Here is a 22,500-nt window from a genome sequence, read left to right as displayed (position 1 = left end):
AATTTTTCTAATTTTTACTGCAGTTTTAAAGACTAGTTAATAAAATTTGATCTAAAAGCATTACATACTCTTAAATTCAGAACAATTTTTTATTAATGAATTAACTCCCATCAAGGCAGTACACAGCTACATTTTATGTTAGGAGTTAACAGAAAACAAAGAAGCAAAAAAATTTTACAGAAAGCTCATAAAACTGAGTCATGAAAGTGAGAGAAAAAAAACTAGATAAAAATTTTTTTTTTTTACACAGATGGTCCATGATAGTAGCTCAGGAGAAGTTCATTGAATCCAATTATCATGGCTAAAAGACTACACAAACACCAAGACATTGCTTAAATATTCTAATAAGCGTAAAAGATCTATTAATTGTTTATTAAATGAAAGGTCAATTGACTGTTCTATTGACTAAATTCCTATTAGCTCAACTACAGCTTTCTTGAGTGGGTTTGATGACTGGAATAGCAATGGTTCATAAAGCTGTAGAAGCAGCTCAAAATAAATTAAAAACAAATAACAAATTTCTTTTTGTAAGCAAAGAAACAGGTACTGTAAAAGATTGCAATTTTGCTGAATGGCAAGTCTCAGGTCCATTAGCGTTTACAATGTAGTTTTAGACCATTTAATGAAGACAGCTTCATTAGAAAAACCAACACAAATATGACAACAGTATTCCATACAAGGTCAAATAAGAGATTTTTTAAGATTGAGAATGGGATCACTAGTAAAAAAATGTCAAGCACAATAAAGAGATTCAACCTTAGCAGAAGCCAACTTAGGAAAAGATGTATATATAGTTTCCATGTGAGGTCAGTAATCAAGGAAAATTTAAGAAGACAAAAAGTAGAGGTCTCAGCAATAGTGTTGCCATTCATCAATCTAATGATATTAACTATAATCATTAACAATAAACAACTCAGTTTTGTTTGGGTCAAAATTCACCTGCTACTGTAAGTTCCAAACTGCCTTAGAAAAGAGATCACTTCTATAAATCGCTGCTTCTTCTAAGCATTTAAAAAAGGATTACTAATTGAGTATATAGTTGTGTTTTCAGCAACTAGAACTTCATTTAAGATAGTCAAATAGATCATTAATACAGATGAAAAACAACACTGGACGAAAGATGGAACTTTATTGTTTCCCAGTTATCCAAGTTATTGGAAATAAAGGAGAGTATTGTTTTTTAAGGACAACTTTAATACTACAATTAGAAAACAATGATTCAACAGTTTTAAAAACTTTCCTGTATACACTAAATGAAGCAAGCTTATGGCAGCATTCCATACTTTATTGGAAGTACTTTGATATGTCAAGAAAAATAACTCATATTCACCATTTAACACAAAACATTGTTAAACTCAAGATAAGATATTAGAAGTTTGTTAACCATAGATTCAAAGACTTAATAATAAATAAATAGCCAATAATAATAATAAGAATTATTTAATTATTATTAAAGTTAGTTAAAGTGGTCAGCAATTTCCAGAGTTTTTAAAAATTAAAACCACAGATGTCATTTTCTAACAGACAGGAGAGCAAGATTCAGTTAAATAGTTTAAAAAGAAATTTAGATTCAGTTAAATAGTTTAAAATGAGAATTTTAGAGAAAACTGTTTTAAGACTGAGACAAGAGTGTTTTTAGAACCCAAAGCTGTAGAAATAAGAAATAGGTTTAGCAGTGAAAACTAAAGTAATTTAGATGTCTATCAGTGAAGTAACCAGTTTCTCTGGGGTGACAGAAAGAACGATGTTATTAGATTTAAAAGTTGAACTAATGGTAAGGTGCTTTGCAAATAGTTCTGCCATATCCTTGGGAAAATTAGTAGATCAGGCTTATGTCTGAAAGATGGAATGTCTGAAAGACAGAATGTCTGAAAGATGGAGTGTCTGAAAGATGGAATGTCTGAAAGATGGAATGTCTGAAAAATGGAATGTCTGAAAAATGGAATGTCTGAAAGATGGAATGTCTGAAAGATGGAGTGTCTGAAAGATGAAGTGTCTGAAAGAATGTTAGTCTTATCTTTGTTATTAACATTGTTAAAAGTCTCTAGAACCTAACTTCTGAAATACTTGTAATGTAAATCTGAAAATAATGGACCTTAGCATCAGGAAAAACTTTTTTGCATCAATTTTTCGCAATGGTGAAGTAATGGTAAAGTATGCAAGAAATGTATACAACTAGAAATGCAGAAGATAGAGAAAACCATGGTCTTGAGTTTTGAAAAACAACAAGAAATGGTGAAGCATTCCATCTCTGCCTGATTTCAGGAGATTTTAAAAGAGGTTCAATTTTCAGCAGAGAGACATAAGATATTAGCCAAAGAAATTCATATAAGGAATCCAAATCACCCACTAAGTAGTAGTATGAAGTAAATAAAATGTAGAAGTTGTATGAGAATAAAGTTTTAGAGGATTATAGAATGATCTGAACCACCTAAAGAAGAAACTAAGTGCAAGCTAGGATCAAAAACAATACACAAATCAAAGAGTAAAAGTAAGTGATTAGGGTTGTCTGGGAAACAAGTCACAGAGTTAGTTCTCTGAGTTATAGATTAAAAAATACAAAAATTTGAACTTTAGAGCCAACAACGTCAGTATTACTAGGACCAAACCATTCAATTTGATGAGCATTACAGTCATCAATTTTAACAATAATTGCCGAGTGATATTGAGATCAATTTGATCAGATAAAAAAGCGAGAAGAATGAAATCTTGGGGAAAAAAAAAAGGTAAAGAACAAACAGAAAAATGATTAAGTTAAGATATGCTAAGTGAAAGTACATAAAAGAATAGCCATAAAATTCAAACCTGTTTTCATAACAAATGGATAATTTGATATATAAGTATATGCCCATGCCAAGCAACTGATTGTGCGAATCTTTGTAAATCAAAGGTTAATAGCTATCAACACTGATAGCCAAAGGAGAAAAATAAAAATTTAAATTTGTTTTATAAAGAGTAAAAAGGCCTATTGAATTTTGCTAGAGGTTAGTTTTAATAAATGAAAAGTTACCTTGTAGATCATAAAATTTGTAAATGATAGGAATAGTTTTTTTTTTTTTATTTAACAATTTTAGGTGCTTGATTTAATTTACTGTATTTTAAATTAATAGAAAATTGCACTAAATTATATTGCGTGATATAATAAGATATGCAGTTTCTTCATTTTTTTAAATCACTTCTATGTTTTAACCCTAACCCTAACCCTAACTCCTATGTTTTAACAAAACAAGCTTATCTTATTATTATTGTTTCCTTATAATCAAATAGTTTATTTGAAAATATGTTGTGTTTTAAGATGCCACTTAAAAATTATGAAGATTTTAAAAATTTACCTGTCAAGTAACTTGTTAGTTTTTAGCTGTTCATGGGTTAAGTGCAACTGGACGTAAAGTCGAGCTTGTTGCTAAAGCATTTATTGCAATGGAATTAAATATAGATGTTATTGAGACAGCAGAAGAACAGGAGAAAAATTAAAACAATCATATACGGTCAAACTAAAAACTTTAGATCTAATTGATCCAAACTCTGGACCTATGGAAAACAGAAAAGATTTAAAAGCTGAGTGGCCTTGTATGACTATAGAAAATATTTTTTTGTATATCCTTAAAAAAGTAATTTAATTCAGAATATATTGGCAAGTACAAAGACCAAAGCATTTTCATTTTTTGATAGTGGTTTTGTAGGCCCTATTATACACTTTAGTTTTAAAAAATTTTGTTTGTGTATTCCAAAGTTTGCAGTTTGCAAAAAATCAAGGAAAAAAACAATTTTGGGTTGCCTTTAATAAGAGTGAAATTTGTGAATTTTTGCTCGTTGTTTGTGCATGGCTGTATCTTTCAAAGTTTACCTTATCATTGCCAAAGTTAACCTTATCATTGCCAAAGTTTACCTTATCATTGTCAAAGTTAACCTTATCATTGCCATTCTTTATAAAATAGAATATGCAAACAACAAAGGTCAAAACATTTAAAAGAAGGTTTAACTTGCAAACACACCCTTCCATGAAATTTGCATACTATAAATCCGTCTGGGGAACAAGCAAGATACGGTCTTTCATAAATTTTTCAACTTTTAAATCAATGTGTTTTGATACATGCTCTGTGTAGAATGTTTTCGTAGCATCTTGCTTGTAATTAATTCCCTATATGATAGAAGCAGTAACAATATTTTTTTAATGAGAATATACAATATCAGCAACAAGAGGAGTTGTTTTAGGCCTTTTAGAACTGGTATTTACTAGAAAAAGTATTAACTTTGGTATAGTATTGTGATATTTGGATGAAAATATTAAAAGTATTCCTGATCTTAAGGAGTTATCTTTAAAAATACTTTCTGACCATCCTAATGTTGATAAGACAACTTTAGGCATAATATTTTTAGAAAAAATGTTACTGACAGATGAAAAAATTAAAAATATAGAATATAACACTAGAGATCAAGCCAAAAGTAATACCTGGTTTCAAATAAGAAAAGGGAGGATAACTGCATCCAAACATCACAATACTATACCAAAGTTAATACTCTTTCTAGAAATAACAGTTCTAAAAGGTCTTAAACAACTCATCTTGCTGCTGATATTGTATACTCTCATTAAAAAACTGATTTAAAAGTTGAAAAATTTATGAAAGACCGTATCTTGCTTGTTCCCCAGATGGATTTATAGTATGCAAATGCCATGGAAGGATGTGTTTGGAAGTTAAACCTTTTTTTAAATTTTTAATAAGATAATTAAAGCTTGTGATTGTGATTTTTTACAATAAAAAATGATCAAATAAAAAATGATCAAATAGCATTAAAATAAGAATCATAAATTTTACATTCAAATTAAATCCCAAATTGCAAGTCAGCATACTTTATTGTTTGGACACTTAAGGACTTACATGTTCAAGTAGTGGAATTTAATCAAGAGCTATGGGATGAAAATGAATTTAGGTATTTTTTTCAAAACAAATGTTTCTAAAGCATTACTATTGGAACCTATAACATCTGCGGAAAATGAGATAAATCATTACTGAAAAAGCAAGAAATCAGTGCTAATGAATTTAACCAATATAGCAGTATTCAGTGTGAAATTTGTTGGGCTTGGTTCCACTGTTATTGCCAAAATTTAAAAAAAGAGACTATAAATTGTTAGCAGATTGAATCTGGATTTATTACATGTGCTCCATGTCTACTTTGTGTTTAGTTTTAATCTTCAATAGTATGTCTTTATATGCTTTACATGATTTATATGAAAACAATCATTACATTGAATTCTTTTCTAAAACATATTCATTTAGATTAATATTTTTTTTATTTACTTTTGACAAAAAGTTGTATTTTTTGAAATACTTTTTTTTTTTTTTTGATGTTCTAAAAAATTTTACTGAGAACTTTTTAAAAGGTCCTAATTGATATAAACTCATTTTTAATAATAATGACCTTAAGTTTAAAAAGTAAATAAACAATAGCTTAAACAAAAAATAATTTAAATTTCTTATAAGCATAGTGGAACATTATATTCTTTTACAAAAACATTATACTATAATATAAAAGAAAAAATTATTTGCCAAAAAAAAATTTTTTAAAACTATTCAGAGTTTTTTCAAGTTTAATATAGCAGCACTTACATTCAGTATATTATTCATGATTAGTGGATATAATAACAGCTGTGTTATTTTTAAAATATGGAAGTGCTTCATTCCTTTTATTGTCTGCTCTACATAAATGCATACATTAGCAATGTTTGACGTTTCTTGAACTTTTTCTTTTGATATTTGTATTTCTTTAAAAGCACTTGAAGGTATGTATACCTTCAAGTGTGCACTTTTTAAATGCAAGATCTGTCTTAATTTTAAAGCAATGATCTGCCATAACTTGGTCATAGGTAAGTATATCAAGAAAACCACTATTCTGACAATTAGGATTTTTTGGTTCCAGGTACTCAGACTCGGCGAGTCTGTGGGTAAATACTCGGATCCGATATCCGGTTTAAGGTTCAGCGGTCTCATGATTCAAATGTTTTGCCTTGTTTTGTAGGCAGCGGTGAATTGTCGAGCTGGATCCCTACCTTTTCTAGAAAAATAGAGTAGTAGGGTTAGTGAACCTAACTTAAAGTTGAACTTGGCCACGGCTTTTTAGATGTTTAGAGAACATTCAAGTTTATGTATGTTTTCATGTATGTCCGAATACACACTAAAAGAATCAACTTCATAACTTAAATTTTTTCCTATCAAATATTTTTATATATAAGCAAATGCTTTAAAGGATTTGCTAATATAATATGTTTCTATATTAGAAAATTGTTTTAAAAGTTTGTTTCTATATTAGCAAATTGTTTTAAAAGCATTCACTAATATAAAAACTTTTGATTAGAAAGATTGAAATTAAGTTAATTCTTATAGCGCGTATATAAAAAAATTTTACTTGGACATTTTTTTACAGCCCCATTATGCCGAAGCACTCCAAAGTGTGGGAGTATTTCACTCAATGTATCGATTTGAAAAGTGGAGAATGCAATAAGTGTTCAACGATAATATCAAACAAAGATGGAAATACTTCATCAATGATTAAACATTTAAAAGTTAAACATGAAATTTCTTTACCAACACGGGAAGAAATAGGAGAAAATTCTGGCACCAAACGATTTAAAACTATCGACACTTTCGTTTCCGTCGCAATAAAGTCTTAAGAAGAAATTGTCTCTAAAATGGCAGCTCTAGATGGTATATCAGTTAGGGTGATTACAAAGTCTAGTTTTATTCGTGAAAGTTTAGTAAAATCAAGTTATAATCTTCTTAAAGCTGAAAGAGATGTTATGAATTTAATTCATTAGTTTTATCAAAAAAAGAAGTTGGAAATATTAGAATTGTTACAAGAAAAAATTAAAGAAGGCCGACGATTTAGCATTACACTTGATGAATAAACGAGTATGAAAATTCAGAAATATCTCAATATTAATTTGCTCGGAATTGACTCTGAAGTTTACAATCTGGGTTTAGTGAGAATTTTTAACTTGTGTACAGCTGTACAGTTAGCTAAAAAAGTAGAACAACATTTAAACACATATAATATTAATTTTAAAAAACATATAGCTGGTTCAACCGGCGATGGTGCAAGTGTAATGATAAATTTTGGACAAAAATCTCCTAGTCTCTATAATTTGCGTTTGAGTCACACTATACACTTAGCTGTTTGTGATGTACTATATAAAAAGAAAAGTATTACCATCTTGCAAGATTAAGATGACGTTGATGGAGATAGAAATGACCATCGTCAAGATGATTTTCATGATGATCAAGATGAAAATTATTATTTTGATGAGAGTGACGGTGACGTCGAAGAGTACGGACAAGTTGAATTAGCAAATTTAGGCAATGTAGAAGAAAATATAAAAAGTGTTTGTATAATTGCTAAATTTTTTAAAAGTTCTTCTGTGAGAAATAATGTTTTGCAAGAAAAGATCTAAATAGTTTTAGGAAATGAACTTCAGCTAGTGTTAGACGTAAGAACTCGTTGGAACTCAATGATCGAAATGATATCTAGATTTTTAAAATTATTTTATATCATTAAAGAAGCTCTGCAAGATATTGGAAGTGTACATTAAATAAAAAATATTAATATTGAATTATTAAATGAATCGGAAAATACTCTAAAGCCTATTGAATTAACTGTTGAAACTCTTAGCAGAGACAATGCTAATCTTGCAACAGCCTGATTAGCAATTGATTTTATGTTAAGAAAATTAAAAGAATCCAATGGTAATTTTAAGTAGAGAGCTATTAATGACGATGAAAACTCGAATAAATAGACGTAAAAATTAAGAAATAGAGGAGCTATTAGATTCTCTTTTAAATAGTACTATGCCTTCAAAGAAAATACAATTAATTACAACAGATTTACTGAAGAGATTATTTGGTGAGGATGAAGAACACCAAAACACACATGAACAGTGGCATTCAGCTGAAAATAACGAAAATACTACAGGAAACACACTACCATTAACACTGGAGGAAGAACTACATAAAATATTAGAAAGTGTGAAATGTCCAATTTTGCCAAGTTGCAGAGATAAATTAGCTGATATTAAAAAAGAATTTTTATAATTTTCAAAAACTAAAAAAAGAACTGTATATTTAGAAAAATTGTATCAATTGTTTATGACGATAAAACCAACACCAACAAATTCTGCACGAACATTTTCTGTAGCATCCAACTTCTGTAAAAGAATTCGTTCTAGATTATTGGACAATTCATTAAGTGCATTAGTTTTTTTGAAGTTTTATTTTTTAAGTAAAAATCATTGCTCTGTTTTGTATTAAACACTTGCAAGTATTTTAATTAATGAGTTTGTTTTTGCTAGTATATTTACATCCATTATATAAAATGCGATATTTTTAAAAAGGTAATTTCAAGTTTTTTTGGTAGTTTAAGATTATAATAAAAGTATAGAATAATATATTTACGTTAGACGTTGAACTGGCTAAAAGTTGTTTCATTTACCTTAATGTATACCAAATTCATTTTTAAAAATCGGCATGAGAACAAAAAATCCTTTCATGCTATTGTTAAATTGCAATTTAAAAAGACGTATTGGACCCGGATCCGAACCCGGACCTGATAAATATTCTTAGACTCGACTCAGATTCGTCGGGTCTAAAAATGCCAGGTTTTCCCAAACCCTACTGACAATAAAAATGTCAGAGGCACATGAACCATGAACAAGAGCCAGCCATGAAGTTGCTCTATTTGGAGTTATTACTATTAAATGTTTATATTCACTCCATATACAAGCTTGAACATCAAAGGCACTTGATGCTTCTAAAAATATTTCAATTAATATATAATTGATAATTACTCTCAATTTTAGGTACAATTGTTTAAAACAGTTTAGTATGATTGAATAGTGTTGCAGGAAAGGCACAAAATCTCTCCAACTCTTTAGATAATGATATAACCCATGTAATATAAATTTGAGAAACAGTTCCAGCAAATATACAAAAGAGAAAAGCTAAGTCTTCAATTAAAAGACCGTAATCTCATCATAATTTAAAAAAATTCCTATTCTAGTGAGATTTTTCTTTTAGGTCCACTCTTTTGCATAGAAAATAAGTTTTTCTCAATATCATAATCTTGTGATAGGAATAATTTTTTGTAATCGGTTGGTTTTCTTATTTCCATCCCAGTATTTCATAACAGATGCTTTGTGCTTGACACAATTAAAAACATTTTAAAATATTTTTGCCTTTTTGCAAACCTGTAAAAGTTGATACATCTGAATCCCAATTAATATGATAAAACTGTAAAGCAGGATATTTCTTCGGGAGAGGAGGAGATGTGGTTTAGTAATTCTGCTGTAACTGTATCACCATTATTTTGTCGACTGATTTTATATGAGATGAGATTTTTATCACTTTCCTCATTTGAAGAAATAATTGTAAGATCTGATAATTCTCCAGCTGTAAGTTTATCCGAGTTAAAGGGTTTGAAAATTTTTGTAGAAATCAGATTTACAAGAGATCTTGTTCTGATTTATAGAGAAGGCCTTGATTTTTTTTTTCAGGAATAGATTGAACATTTATGGTGCATGTCAAAAAAAGAGTCGCATTAGGATTTTCATAAGTGAAAATACCATCAACAAAATGCTTGGATCAGACTTTAAAATAATAAATACAACATGATAACAAATAAAAAACACCTTCTTAATACAATTTATATGTTCACATTGTTTCTATTGTTTCTATTTTAGTAACGTAAAGATGTACAGTGAAGATTTTCTTTGCTAAATTTCTCTTAAATTATATTTTAATTGTATTTATGTGAGTAACTGCATATATCTTTTGAAATTTTATTCCTAGTTTGTTTTATTATTTACTTGTTTGTTTTTATGTTTGTAAAAGATTTTAATCCGTTTTTTCCCACCCAACAAAAACATTGTGTCAAGTGGTTCATAATAGCTGCTTAATTCCTGATGATCCTGCTGGATCATCAGGAAGAGTTCAAGTAGAAGATAAAAGTTAGATAAGTGTTTTTTTACTAATTTATTATTGCTCTGTTCTTTAAGAACATTGAGCACTCTATTTGTAAAATACACTAACATAATTTACATATATATATATATATATATATATATATATATATATATATATATATATATATATATATATATATATATATATATATATATATATATATATATACAAGACAGTCAATGTAGAAACACTTCTCACATGTTTTACCTATTTGTCAGTCAATGTAGCAACACTCTCATATATATATATATATATATATATATATATATATATATATATATATATATATATATATATATATATATATATATATATATTTATATAAATTACATTTCATCACACTAATGAGCAACACTAACTATAGTACATCACATTATAACATTTTGTTTCAGGTGAAATTCAGTATCGCCAGCGGGTTGAAGATATACGTTTGCTTAAACTTGAAATTAAAAAGTTGCGGCGTGAAAAACACATATTAACTAAAAGTGTAGCTAATGCTGAAGAGCTTCAAAGGGAAATATACAACATTCAACGTGAGTTACTCAGAGAAAAAACCCGCTGCAAAGCTTTGGAGGAAGAGCTAGAAAATCCGATGAATATACATCGATGGAGAAAACTTGAAGTTAGTTATATAAACTATATATATATATATATATATATATATATATATATATATATATATATATATATATATATATATATATATATATATATATATATATATATATATATAATTAAGAAATAAGACAAATTTTTTCCACTTATTAATAAAACTTTTTTTTAACAAATAAAATAAAAATACATGTTTCGGTTATTTTATAGTCATCTTCAGTCAGGTTAAAAAACTTATTTTATTTTACATACAAAAATTCTGTGGTAATAAAATATCAATAAATAAATATTCTTGAACTAGATATCAAATGCGGTTGTGGTGTAGTGGTAGGGCGCTTGCTTCATAAGTAAGAAGTTCCAAGTTTGAATACTACCACACCCCTGGTAGTACTGATCTCAACTTGTTTCTCTGAGCAGTGCCATTGTATTCACATTAAAGTAACCTTCTCGACCTTGGGAAGATAAATAACATGAAAAAAATATATTTATGGTTGTTTTTACTATTTTTTGTAAAAAAATCAACTTGTTTCTCTGCGCAGCGGCCTTGTTCATCAAGGTTCGTGTTTTGGAGTTATAGAGTTGGGAGAGGGTTATAACCACAAGTAGCAAACAGCAAAAGTTCCTGTACAAGACGAGAAACAAATTACACTTTAATATAAAACAAAATAATCCTAAAAAAATACTAAAAGAATGCGGATGAATACAAAAGAATACTAAAAATACACTATATATTGAAAGAAAACACCATACAGATAATTTTTTAAAATTATTTTTAATAATGGAAGAAAATTGTTCTTTTAGTCACTAAAAATAAAAACTTTCAGTGTAAACAGGCTTTAAAAATACTAAATCGCCGACCTACAAAATCTTGATTTGTCGAAAATATGCTTTTGGTTTATTTCTCACCAAAGTATAAAACTTATATCAGCATATGAAATCTTATTGAAATTATGATAAAATAGCTGTTTGATGCGCATTTGACTGCAAGCTACGCTAGAATTAAATGGTTTTAAGTGTGTTTTGTAAAATATGTTAGATTTGATAAACTGAAATTTTTAAAAAATACTTATACTGTAACATTAAAAATTCCCCCCTCCCCCCGTCCTTTTTTAACCCCCTCCTTCAACCTCACCACCCCATTTACAAATTAGTTCAGATTTTTTGTTTATCAAATTTTTTTGGTCCATATGGGTAATATTTTCAAAATTTTCTTGCAAACCTCGCATACATTTTTTGGAAATATTATTTTAGGCAGATGCAGTTTTTAGAATAGACCAGATTAATTTAAAATTAATTTTTTTTTCTTTTAATTGTTAAATATATTTTTACAGCTAAGTCTCTTTTGAGTGTTTTTTAAGTTTAAAAGGTTGCTTGTGATTGGCATAATATTTTTTCATTTGCCTTTGGTTAAGTCAATATCTGTGTGCAAATGGGAAAGTGAGATGAGTCAAAAAAGGTCAAAAATGAGTTATACACAGCATTTGAATTATTATATTAATAAATGGTGCGGTATGTGGTACATATGCAGTAGTGGTGTAGTGGTAGAGCGCTCGCTTCATAAGCGAGATGTTCCAAGTTTGATTTCCACCACGTCCCTGGTAGTACCGCGCTCAACTTGTTTCTCCGCACAGCGGCCTTGTTCATCAAGGTTCATGTTTCAGAGTTATAGAGTTGAGAGAGGGCTCATCTGTAGTGGCTTTCTCGTTATTAAACCCTAAGCCATAACAAAGGGCTCTAAATTTGGCCTCGACAATGCATACCAAAATTACAAACAGGCTGTTGATGAAATCAGTTTCTCTAAGATCTACCACAGAGTTTAGGAAACCTGACTACCAGCTGGACTCAGAACCATAAAACTGAGTTTTAGACCTGTACCCTCATTAGGAGATAATAGAATGAGTTGCCCAGTCATTAAAGCAGAGACGCAACCAAAACCTATGCATTTAGTCAAGTAGATCCAGCATTTAACATCCTTAACTGGAAACAATGTATTATAAAAACATCTGTGCCAGCCTAATAGATGATGAAAGGGTGCTATACTTGTCAACAGATAGAATCTGTATACCCATAAAGTCTTTGCCTAGGATACCTTCTACAAGACAGTAGCTGGATGCGTTTAACATTGCCTAAGTTGAGTATTTATATATATATATATATATATATATACTTAAAAAAAGCGAAATTTTATGAAATTTTCGAAAATGGTTGTTATTTTTTATAAATATAACTATTTTAGATTTTATTGCATAAAAATGATTGTTTTTTAACAATTTTAAAAAAAGGTAAGTTTTTCAAGGTTTTTTTTATAAATTTTTTTTAAATAAAAATTTTATAAAAAATAACAACCATTTTTGAAAATTTCATAAAACTTTGCTTTTTTTAAGTACCAGGTTGACATACTTTTGAAACAATTTTTGTAAGATAATATTAGGGGCCCATTAAATAATCAAGGGTCAGTTGGGACCCCTAAAAATATTTCTTATTCAAAAATTTTTATACTATCTTATTCAGGAAATGGAGGAGCACCTTTTTTAGTATGTTTGATTTGTGCAGCTAAAACTTTATACTTTTTGACCCACCCTAATATATATATATATATATATATGTGTGTGTGTGTATATATTTATACATTAAATAAATAAGCCCTGTGTATATAAACACAAAAGAACCCCTCTATTCTATTCCGAAACATGGATGAGGGGGCAACCATTTATATATATTGAAAAACCCGCTATTTATTTTTATTGAAAAGAATAAACAAAAAGATAAATGTATATTCAAAATATTATAAAAAATAAAAATGCATTCGACTAACATTAATAATGTTTATCTCTTTATCTTTTTCAGCATCACACCAAGCCCATCATTTAACTTAATCTTTGAGATTTTACTTGATTTTTGTCCTGGTGATCTGAATACAGATCGAACTTTGTCTACAGTGAGCAATCTATTTTGTTTTTCAGTTTCATTAGAATATCTTTGAATATACTGCGCCATCATACCTATAGACCGTTCCAAATGGTCATTTACAAATATTAAAGTTTCAGCATATTTTTTAAAACTTTTAAAGCATGATTGGGTATGCCAATAGTTTGGTGAAAGTGAGAGCCAGTCTTGAACTCACTGCTTATCAAGACCAAAAGCATGTCAAAAATCAGGTAAAAAAAGTCATCAACTAAGACAGACAGGGATGGTGGGTTTTTTCCAATATTTATATTCATTTTATAAATTTTCTTGATATCTTGTTTTACTTTGTTCTCAGGCTTATAATAGTCAGAGCTACGCATATTAAATGACAGAATTGCTGATGCAATTTTTGTCTTCTCCTCTAATGTTAAATCATCATCTAGCAAAGCTAGAGGTATCATTGTTTAGTCCAAATACCAACAATGTTTACACTGAGATTCCAATACAGCATCAACAGCAGTAGGGTTTGTATATACCTTCTTGTACAGATGCATTTGATGTATCGCTGTAATATCAAGAAAAGGAGCTTTGATGACATCCTCAGATTCTAGATACCATTTTGCATAAAAGCAAACAATAAATTCTGTAATAAGCTTAATTTCAATTTTCAGTTTATCATTTTCGTGAACAAACGTAAGTTGATTGGATAAAAGCCGAAGCTTTAGATAATAAATTGCTTTTCCTAAAAATCTTGCATGATGAATAGCACCAGTTTTTCTTACTTTATATGTTATAGGGGATAAGTACGTGACAACTAATTCTGCAAGCTCACTTCTATCATCTCTTATAATACCTGGTTTACTAACGTATGCTTTGCAAAATGTTAATGACTTCATAGCTGCCTTTTCTAAAAAACTGCTTTTAACCTTATTCCAATCAAACCGTAACAGTAGAACTGAATTATAGTTAAAATTAGGTTCTTCAAAAATATTTTTAAGCTTTTTGAAAAGAGGATCCATTTTTTTGATCATTGGTCACTAATTTCCAAAAGTGAAGCATTCTTAGTTTGTTCACATAATGTCTACAGGCTATTTGGAAGATATATTTATCTAGTTCTTTAGATATTCTTGATGCGAACCCTTTATTTGTCCCAGTGTTGGATGATGTTGTATCAAAGCATATTCCTCTAGTTTTTGATGTAAGTTGATATTCTTTAATTAAATCTATTATACCAAAAAATTGACCTTCACCAGTGGATGACGCCAGCGGAGGTACTCCATGTAGGTAAGAATCTCCATTAATGTTAACTCAAACAGCCATTCTATCCCTCTTTAGTATTTTTCCTTTGTTTAGTTCAAACAATGTCTTGCCGTCAAAATGAATTATACATAGATATGGAGATGCATCAATGGCTACTTTAAGATCTTGTTTTATAATGGTTGATATGTTTTCATTTTCTTTTTTCATTTTTCTATATGCGGTAGACTGACTGCTTTTAATTTCTTTAAAGTCAACACCTGATTGATATAAAATTGCATTTGTTACCTTCTGTAAAACATTTGGCGATATATCGCAGGCTGTGGCAGTAAAAGAAACATTAGCAGCAAAAATATCTTTTGGAATTTTTGCAATTACTGTGTCTGGGTTTTCAGAAACTTCTATATGATACCAATCACCTGGATCAAAATCAGATTCAATTAAAGAATCCTCGCTTAGATCTGTGTCTATAAGTTCAACCTTGGATACATCATCTTCCAAACTTATAGGCTGTGAACAATTTTTCTTCCTGATACTTTCTTTTGCCTAATTTATAGAAATGTTTTAGTATTAGTTCTTAATTTTAAAATTAGTGGAAAAGAGAAAAGCGTAATAGAGGTTAAACCAGAGCTAAAGTAGTCAACTAAAACCATCAAATGCCTTTATTCTGTACTTAATATCTTCTGAACCAATAACAAACTTTCTTTGACCTTCCTGATCTTCAAGAAATTTAATCTTTAATCTTGACTTTTAGGGATCTTTTTTTATCTTTACTGATCATGTTTTTGAGATTAGAATTACTAGCCCAGAAAAGTTTTTTATTTCAATCTCAAACTTGTTTTGCTTAGCCAAATTACTACTAGTTCCTCGTTTTGCATTTTTTTTCAAGTTGGAATAAGACTTGTGCAAATTAAAAAGTTTTTTAACTAAAACTAAATCAGTTACTACATCAAATCCAGCTTTAATCCAGGATCTCTTGATTGTAGACAAAATACATTCACAGCAACTATTTGAGCATCTTTTTAATTTTCAGAAGTTGTACCAAAATATAAATATACAACAATAGGCTTAACAGAAAAAATGCAAAAAATTACTAATTTTCCTGATTTTCAATGCCACAAAACATAAATTTTTGAGGGGTAATAAAAAAACCATACAGTTTTAAACTGAAATATAGTCGTTTATATAGTAAGTAAAAAAAAAAAGATTTAAAAAAATATATTTAACCCCTCCCTCAAGAGGTCTGAAAATGGCCACTTTTCGGTCATTTTTTCCCTAAATTAATAGTTTGAGGGTGGGTCAAAAGTGATCTGGCAACGCTTAAACTTTTTGAGGCTTATTTTTTATATATTTGCCCCAAATTTAGGGGTATGGTTTTTTTTTTTCAAAATTTACTTTTTTGACTCCCCCTAATATATATATATATATATATATATATAAATATATATATATATATATATATATATATATATATAATTATTTATTTATATGTATATATAAAATATATACACACACTCATATATATATATATATATATATATATATATATATATATATATATATATATATATATATATATATATATATATATATATATATATATATATATATATATTTATATATATTTATTTATATGTATATATATATATACAAAATATACACACACACTCATATATATATATATATATATATATATATATATATATATATATATATATATATATATATATATTAGGGTCATTCATATTTGACGAACTTTTGAAAATCAAGTTGGTCCTACCTGGAATGGTTGACCAATAATATAAAAATAATTTTAAGCCCAAAAATTTTAATGTCACGTGACTTTAGAGGTCCCCACCAGTCAAATTTGTGTATAAAGACATATCAAACTTCAGGGGTCTGGCGGGGACCTTTAAAATCAACACGGAAAGCCAACTTTTATTCTATATGGTATATTTTAGACTACTTATTTATAATAGGGTAGGACCAAAAAGAAATACGGTGGTATTTATTCCACATGATGCGGAGAAAGTGGCGAAAAAACGGTTTTTTTTACATAAAATGACGCATTACTATGTATAACTGACGCTGGTTTATTCATCATATTTAGGCCAAATTTTGAAAATTAATATTAGATCTAAGCATTAATAATGTTTATATAGAAGGGGCGTGTCAATAGCTACCCGCCCCCCTCACCCTATTATTGGAGATTTATACCCCCTCTATCCCTTCTTTGTTAGAAGGGGAGGGGGGGCGAAGTTATTTAAATTTTATTATAAATCATAATATTTAAAATTACTTTATTTTCTTTAGCAAAAAAAAAACATAATTTGGCAATATAAATATTAAAATCATGACATGTAAATATAATATAATATATTGCAATGCATAAATATAGTATATAAATCATGTTATTTTTTTCTCTGCTTTCCTATTGCTTCATACGCTAGCTTCAACTGTTCCTTGGTTTCTGACCCACGGAAGTGATCTCGTCTTTGCTGCACAGCTAGTATAAGTTGTTGACGATCATCCTCATTGTGAACATTGTTCACAAACTCTGATACAAGTTTTACAGCCCTTTCAGAACAATCGTTCACTACTTCAAGTTTACTTACAAAATTGGAGAATGTTTTGAACTGGTCAACATAGCACCACATAGGAGCAGGACAGTTTAACCAAAGTTTGTCCTCCATTCTTGTCAGGTTTAATAAACTGAAGATAAACCAAGAGTTCTCTCCAATTAATGGAGCAAGTCCTGGTGGCACTTCTTGTTTAAATTTTAACTCGTTTATCAAGTTTGACTTCTCTGAATGCTGAAAATAATCAGGAACTGGTTTGGAGAGTAATATTTTTGCGATGTTTTCTTTCTCCACATCAGGAAGGGTAGGGTCTAGGAGAGCAAGTGGAACCAAAGTTTCATCTAAGTACCAGGTGTGTCTCTTCATTGACATCATTGTACTTTCAATTGTGTTTAGAACTCTCTTGGAATCAGTGTCGCGTTTCTCTACATATTCTTTGTACTGCACCATTTGCCAATAGGTTTTTACATCCTGAAATGGTGCCGCTGAGGGCAATGAGGTTCTCAGAAACCAGACAGAATAGAAAATCGAGATAAATTCTGCCATTGTCTTCAACTCTTTATTTTGGGCAGCAGTCAAATCATAGGGCAGATGTTTACTCAATATCTAAATCTTCAAGTAGTAAATGGCTTTCGACACGAACCTAGCATGAGAAACACACCCTGGAGCTCGAACTTTGAAAAATATTTTAGGATACAGATACATCAGGGAAAGTTCCAATAACTCCCTATAATCCCCTCTTGGAAATATGTCATTGTTTAATGCATCTTTGCAAAACTGGATAGTTTCCTCAATCTGGGTTGCCAAGAAAGTATTGCTGATGGAATTGATATCAAACCTTATTAAATTGGAAGAATCGACAGTTTCCTTGATGTCATTCCAGTTTGTCTGAAACCGTTTGAACATTAAATTTTCTGGAGCTGCTGTTTTGCCTGAGGTAATCTGCTCCCAAAAATGTTTGAGATGAAGTTCATATATATGCCTTCTGCAGGCAAGCTCTAATAAAATACATTCCTGTCTTTGACTGAACCTAATATTGGTTCCTGAATGTCTTCCAGTATTTGTGGCAGTTGTGTCAAAACATAGTCCCTTCACACCGTCACGTATTCCATAATCTTCCAGTACATTATACAAAGCTTCATACTGAGCAGCTCCAGTCCCATGCTCCATTGCTGGAATTCCAAGAAGCTTAATGTCTCCATCAATATTAGCTGAAACAGCAAACCTGTCTCTTTTTTCTTTTTTCCCATTAGTAATATCTTCAATAATTTTGCCATCAAAGTGCGCTATTATAGGGAAAATTGCTTTCTCAGCAGCTTTTTTAACCTCTATTTTGAGCTTTGCAGCATTTTGCTGGATGGTTTTCTTTTGTGCCCGCCAAATAGTAGATTGAGACAGTAAAAAGTCTTCAACATTCCCACCTGAACTAACAACCAAATCTGTACACACATGCAGCAAATCTCTGGAGGAAATATTTTTGGAAACTGAAGTCATGGCAATATCTTTTACAAAATCCTTGGCTAACTGTGGCGTGTCATTACTTGGACCTGGCTGATCGAAATCAAACGAACAATCTGAGTCTATGCTGGTATTTATATCACTGGTTTCTGAGGAAAACTGAAGCTCTGTAGTAAAATCATCTCTCTGAGAAAACTGTTCAACACTGTGTACTAACTGTGGATGTTTTAATCTTCTCTGTTCTCTCTTAATTATCCGGTTATAAAGTCTTTTTTACCAAGAGTCATTTTGCGACTGGTCTTTTGATCTCTCAAAAATTTCATATCGGTACAATACAATTCCTTATTAAGACTAGTCTTCTTTAGAATATCTTGTATATTTGGTTTAGCAATCCAGAAAACCTTCTTTCCTTTTTCTTTGAAATCTTGTCTAGCTTCTCCTGCTTCTTTTGAGTTCTTACACTTACTTTTCTCCCAGCTGTTGATCAGATCAGCGATATGCTTCCTGTAATAATATATATAACAGGTTTAGAAAATATTATATTATTCAAGTTTTGTGTAGTGTTTATGGTAACCTGTCCCTTTAATTTGAATTAAATTTTGTTTGGCCTACCTTATAAATGGGTCAGTGAGTATCCCATCCTTGTATCCTCCGTCTATCCATGGTTTCTCAACTGCGAACATAATGCAGTTTTCAGGACAGCTACCAAGACCAGAACACTTTGCTGTTTGACGACCAATGGTACAAGCAATCAGCTTTTTTGTTGGAGTTATTTTGTCTCCAGATCTTCTAAACTGAAAGTAGAGAATAATGTCTGTATTTGTTGAAAACATTATTTCTGAAAGATTTTCTTTAAGATCCTCTTCTTCAAAAAGATATGCCCTTGTTTTAAGTCTTGTCGATCTTGGCATCTTAGTTTCTAAACAGTAATTTGATTTATAAAAACAATTGATATTCATTCTTTGTTTAAGTCACATGTATTTTACAATAATAATTTTGTATATAACCGCAGATAGTATACCTTTTATTTTCTGTGTGTTATAGATAAATGTGTGTGTACACAGAATGTAAAATTACGACAATATGTCTTCTGCAAATACGACAATATGATACGAATACGAATATGAATATATATTCCAAAATAAGAATCAAAATGTAATCATAATTTAATGTTTATATTGTCTTTTTTTGCTAAAGAAAATAAAGTAATTTTAAATATTATGATTTATAATAAAATTTAAATAGCTTCGCCCCCCCCCCTCCTTCTAACAAAGAAGGAATAGAGGGGGTATAAATCTCCAATAATAGGGTGAGGGGGGCGGGTAGCTATTGACACGCCCCTTCTATATAAACATTATTAATGCTTAGATCTAATATTAATTTTCAAAATTTGGCCTAAATATGATGAATAAACCAGTGTCAGTTATACATAGTAATGCGTCATTTTATGTAAAAAAAACGTTTTTTTGCCACTTTCTCCACATCATGTGGAATAAATACCACCGTATTTCTTTTTGGTCCTACCCTATTATAAATAAGTAGTCTAAAATATACCATATAGAATAAAAGTTGGCTTTCCGTGTTGATTTTAAAGGTCCCCGCCAGACCCCTGAAGTTTGATATGTCTTTATACACAAATTTGACTGGCGGGGACCTCTAAAGTCACGTGACATTAAAACTTTTGGGCTTAAAATTATTTTTATATTATTGGTCAACCATTCCAGGTAGGACCAACTTGATTTTCAAAAGTTCGTCAAATAAGAATCACCCTAATATATATATATATATATATATATATATATATATATATATATATATATATATATATATATATATATATATTTATATGTATATATATATATATAAAATATATACACACACTCATATATATATATATATATATATATATATATATATATATATATAGATATATATATATATATATATATATATATATATATATATATATATATATATATATATATATATATATATATATATATAGTGCGGCCGTGGCGCAGTGGTTAGAGCGCTTGCTTTATAAGCAGGAGATCCAGGTTCGAAACGAGCTCTGGACAAATTTTCGCGTCACGGTAAGGAAGGAGGTGTGAACTTCCTGGTTAAATGCACTTCCGCAGTACTCTGTGACAAGACCGTTAGGACTTCTTGGGGCACCTAAAATAAAAATTGAAAAAATATATATATATATATATATATATATATATATATATATATATATATATATATATATAAATGTTTATATATATATAGTATAGGGTGGCTCTTAAAACAACATTTTTGAAAAAAACCTGTTCCTACCCCTTTACTTTGTTCTATATAATACTAAAACACTAGGTTTAAAATTTTTTTGAACAAAAAATTATTTTAGGGGCAGCTCAAGACCCTTAAAAATTTGACTGGTCCCTAAAATTTTGAAAATAAAAGTTCTTCTAAAGTATGTCAACCTGGTACTCAAAAGAAGCGAAATTATATAAAAACTTCAAAAATAGTAATCACTTTACAAAAAAAGCATGTTTTAGAAAACTATCTTTTTAAAACTTGAAAATAATGACTTTTTTCATTTTCAGCTTAAAAACAATAGTTTTTATGCATTTATTTAAAAAAAAAGTTATTTTTTTGTAAATTGATTATTATTTTTAAAGTTTTTGTATAATTTCGCTTCTTTTGAGTACCAGGTTGACATACTTTAGAAGAACTTTTATTTTCAAAATTTTAGGGACCAGTCAAATTTTTAAGGGTCTTGAGCTACCCCTAAAATAATTTTTTGTTCAAAAAAATTTTAAACCTAGTGTTTTAGTATTATATAGAACAAAGTAAAGGGGTAGGAACAGGTTTTTTTCAAAAATGTTGTTTTAAGAGTCACCCTAATATAATATATATATATATATATATATATATATATATATATATATATATATATATATATATATATATATATATATATGTATATATCTGTATATCTATATCTTTATATTTATATATATATATATATATATATATATATATATATATATATATATATATATATATATATATATATATATATATATATATATATATATATATGTATATATCTGTATATCTATATCTTTATATTTATATATATATATATATATATATATATATATATATATATATATATATATATATATATATGTTATGCTATATAATGTATATATATATATAATAATATATACATATATATATATATATATCTGTATATCTATATCTTTATATTTATATATATATATATATATATATATATATATATATATATATATATATATATATATATATGTTATACTATATAATGTGTATATATATAATAATATATACAGATGTATATATATATATACAGATGTATATATATATATATACAGATGTATATACATATATATATATATATATATATATATATATACATATATGTATATATACATATATACATACAGATGTATATATATATACACACACATATATATATATATATATATATATATATATATATATATATATATATATATATATATATATATATATATATTAAGGGTGTTGTGATTAATCATTTTGAGAAATTTTTGATTAACGATTAATTGGTTTAAAAAAAAATGATTAATCGATTATTAATCGATTAATTTCAGAAAAATAAAGTTTCC

At 28.7% G+C, this 22,500-nt stretch overlaps 1 protein-coding gene across 1 annotated transcript in view; it reads left to right on the top strand.

The window, feature by feature from the left end:
• LOC100206293 (cilia- and flagella-associated protein 58) overlaps nucleotides 1–22,500 on the top strand; it is a 76,732-nt gene that overhangs the window by 39,948 nt on the left and 14,284 nt on the right. The window contains exon 15 of the mRNA XM_065792006.1: nucleotides 10,403–10,632. Coding sequence (XP_065648078.1) covers nucleotides 10,403–10,632 — 230 coding nt within the window. The remainder of the gene's footprint in view (nucleotides 1–10,402; nucleotides 10,633–22,500) is intronic.

This window comes from Hydra vulgaris, chromosome 03, assembly GCF_038396675.1.
Source record: "Hydra vulgaris chromosome 03, alternate assembly HydraT2T_AEP".
In the NCBI taxonomy this organism is placed as follows: domain Eukaryota; kingdom Metazoa; phylum Cnidaria; class Hydrozoa; order Anthoathecata; family Hydridae; genus Hydra; species Hydra vulgaris.
This window is presented reverse-complemented; position numbering and strand designations above follow the sequence as displayed.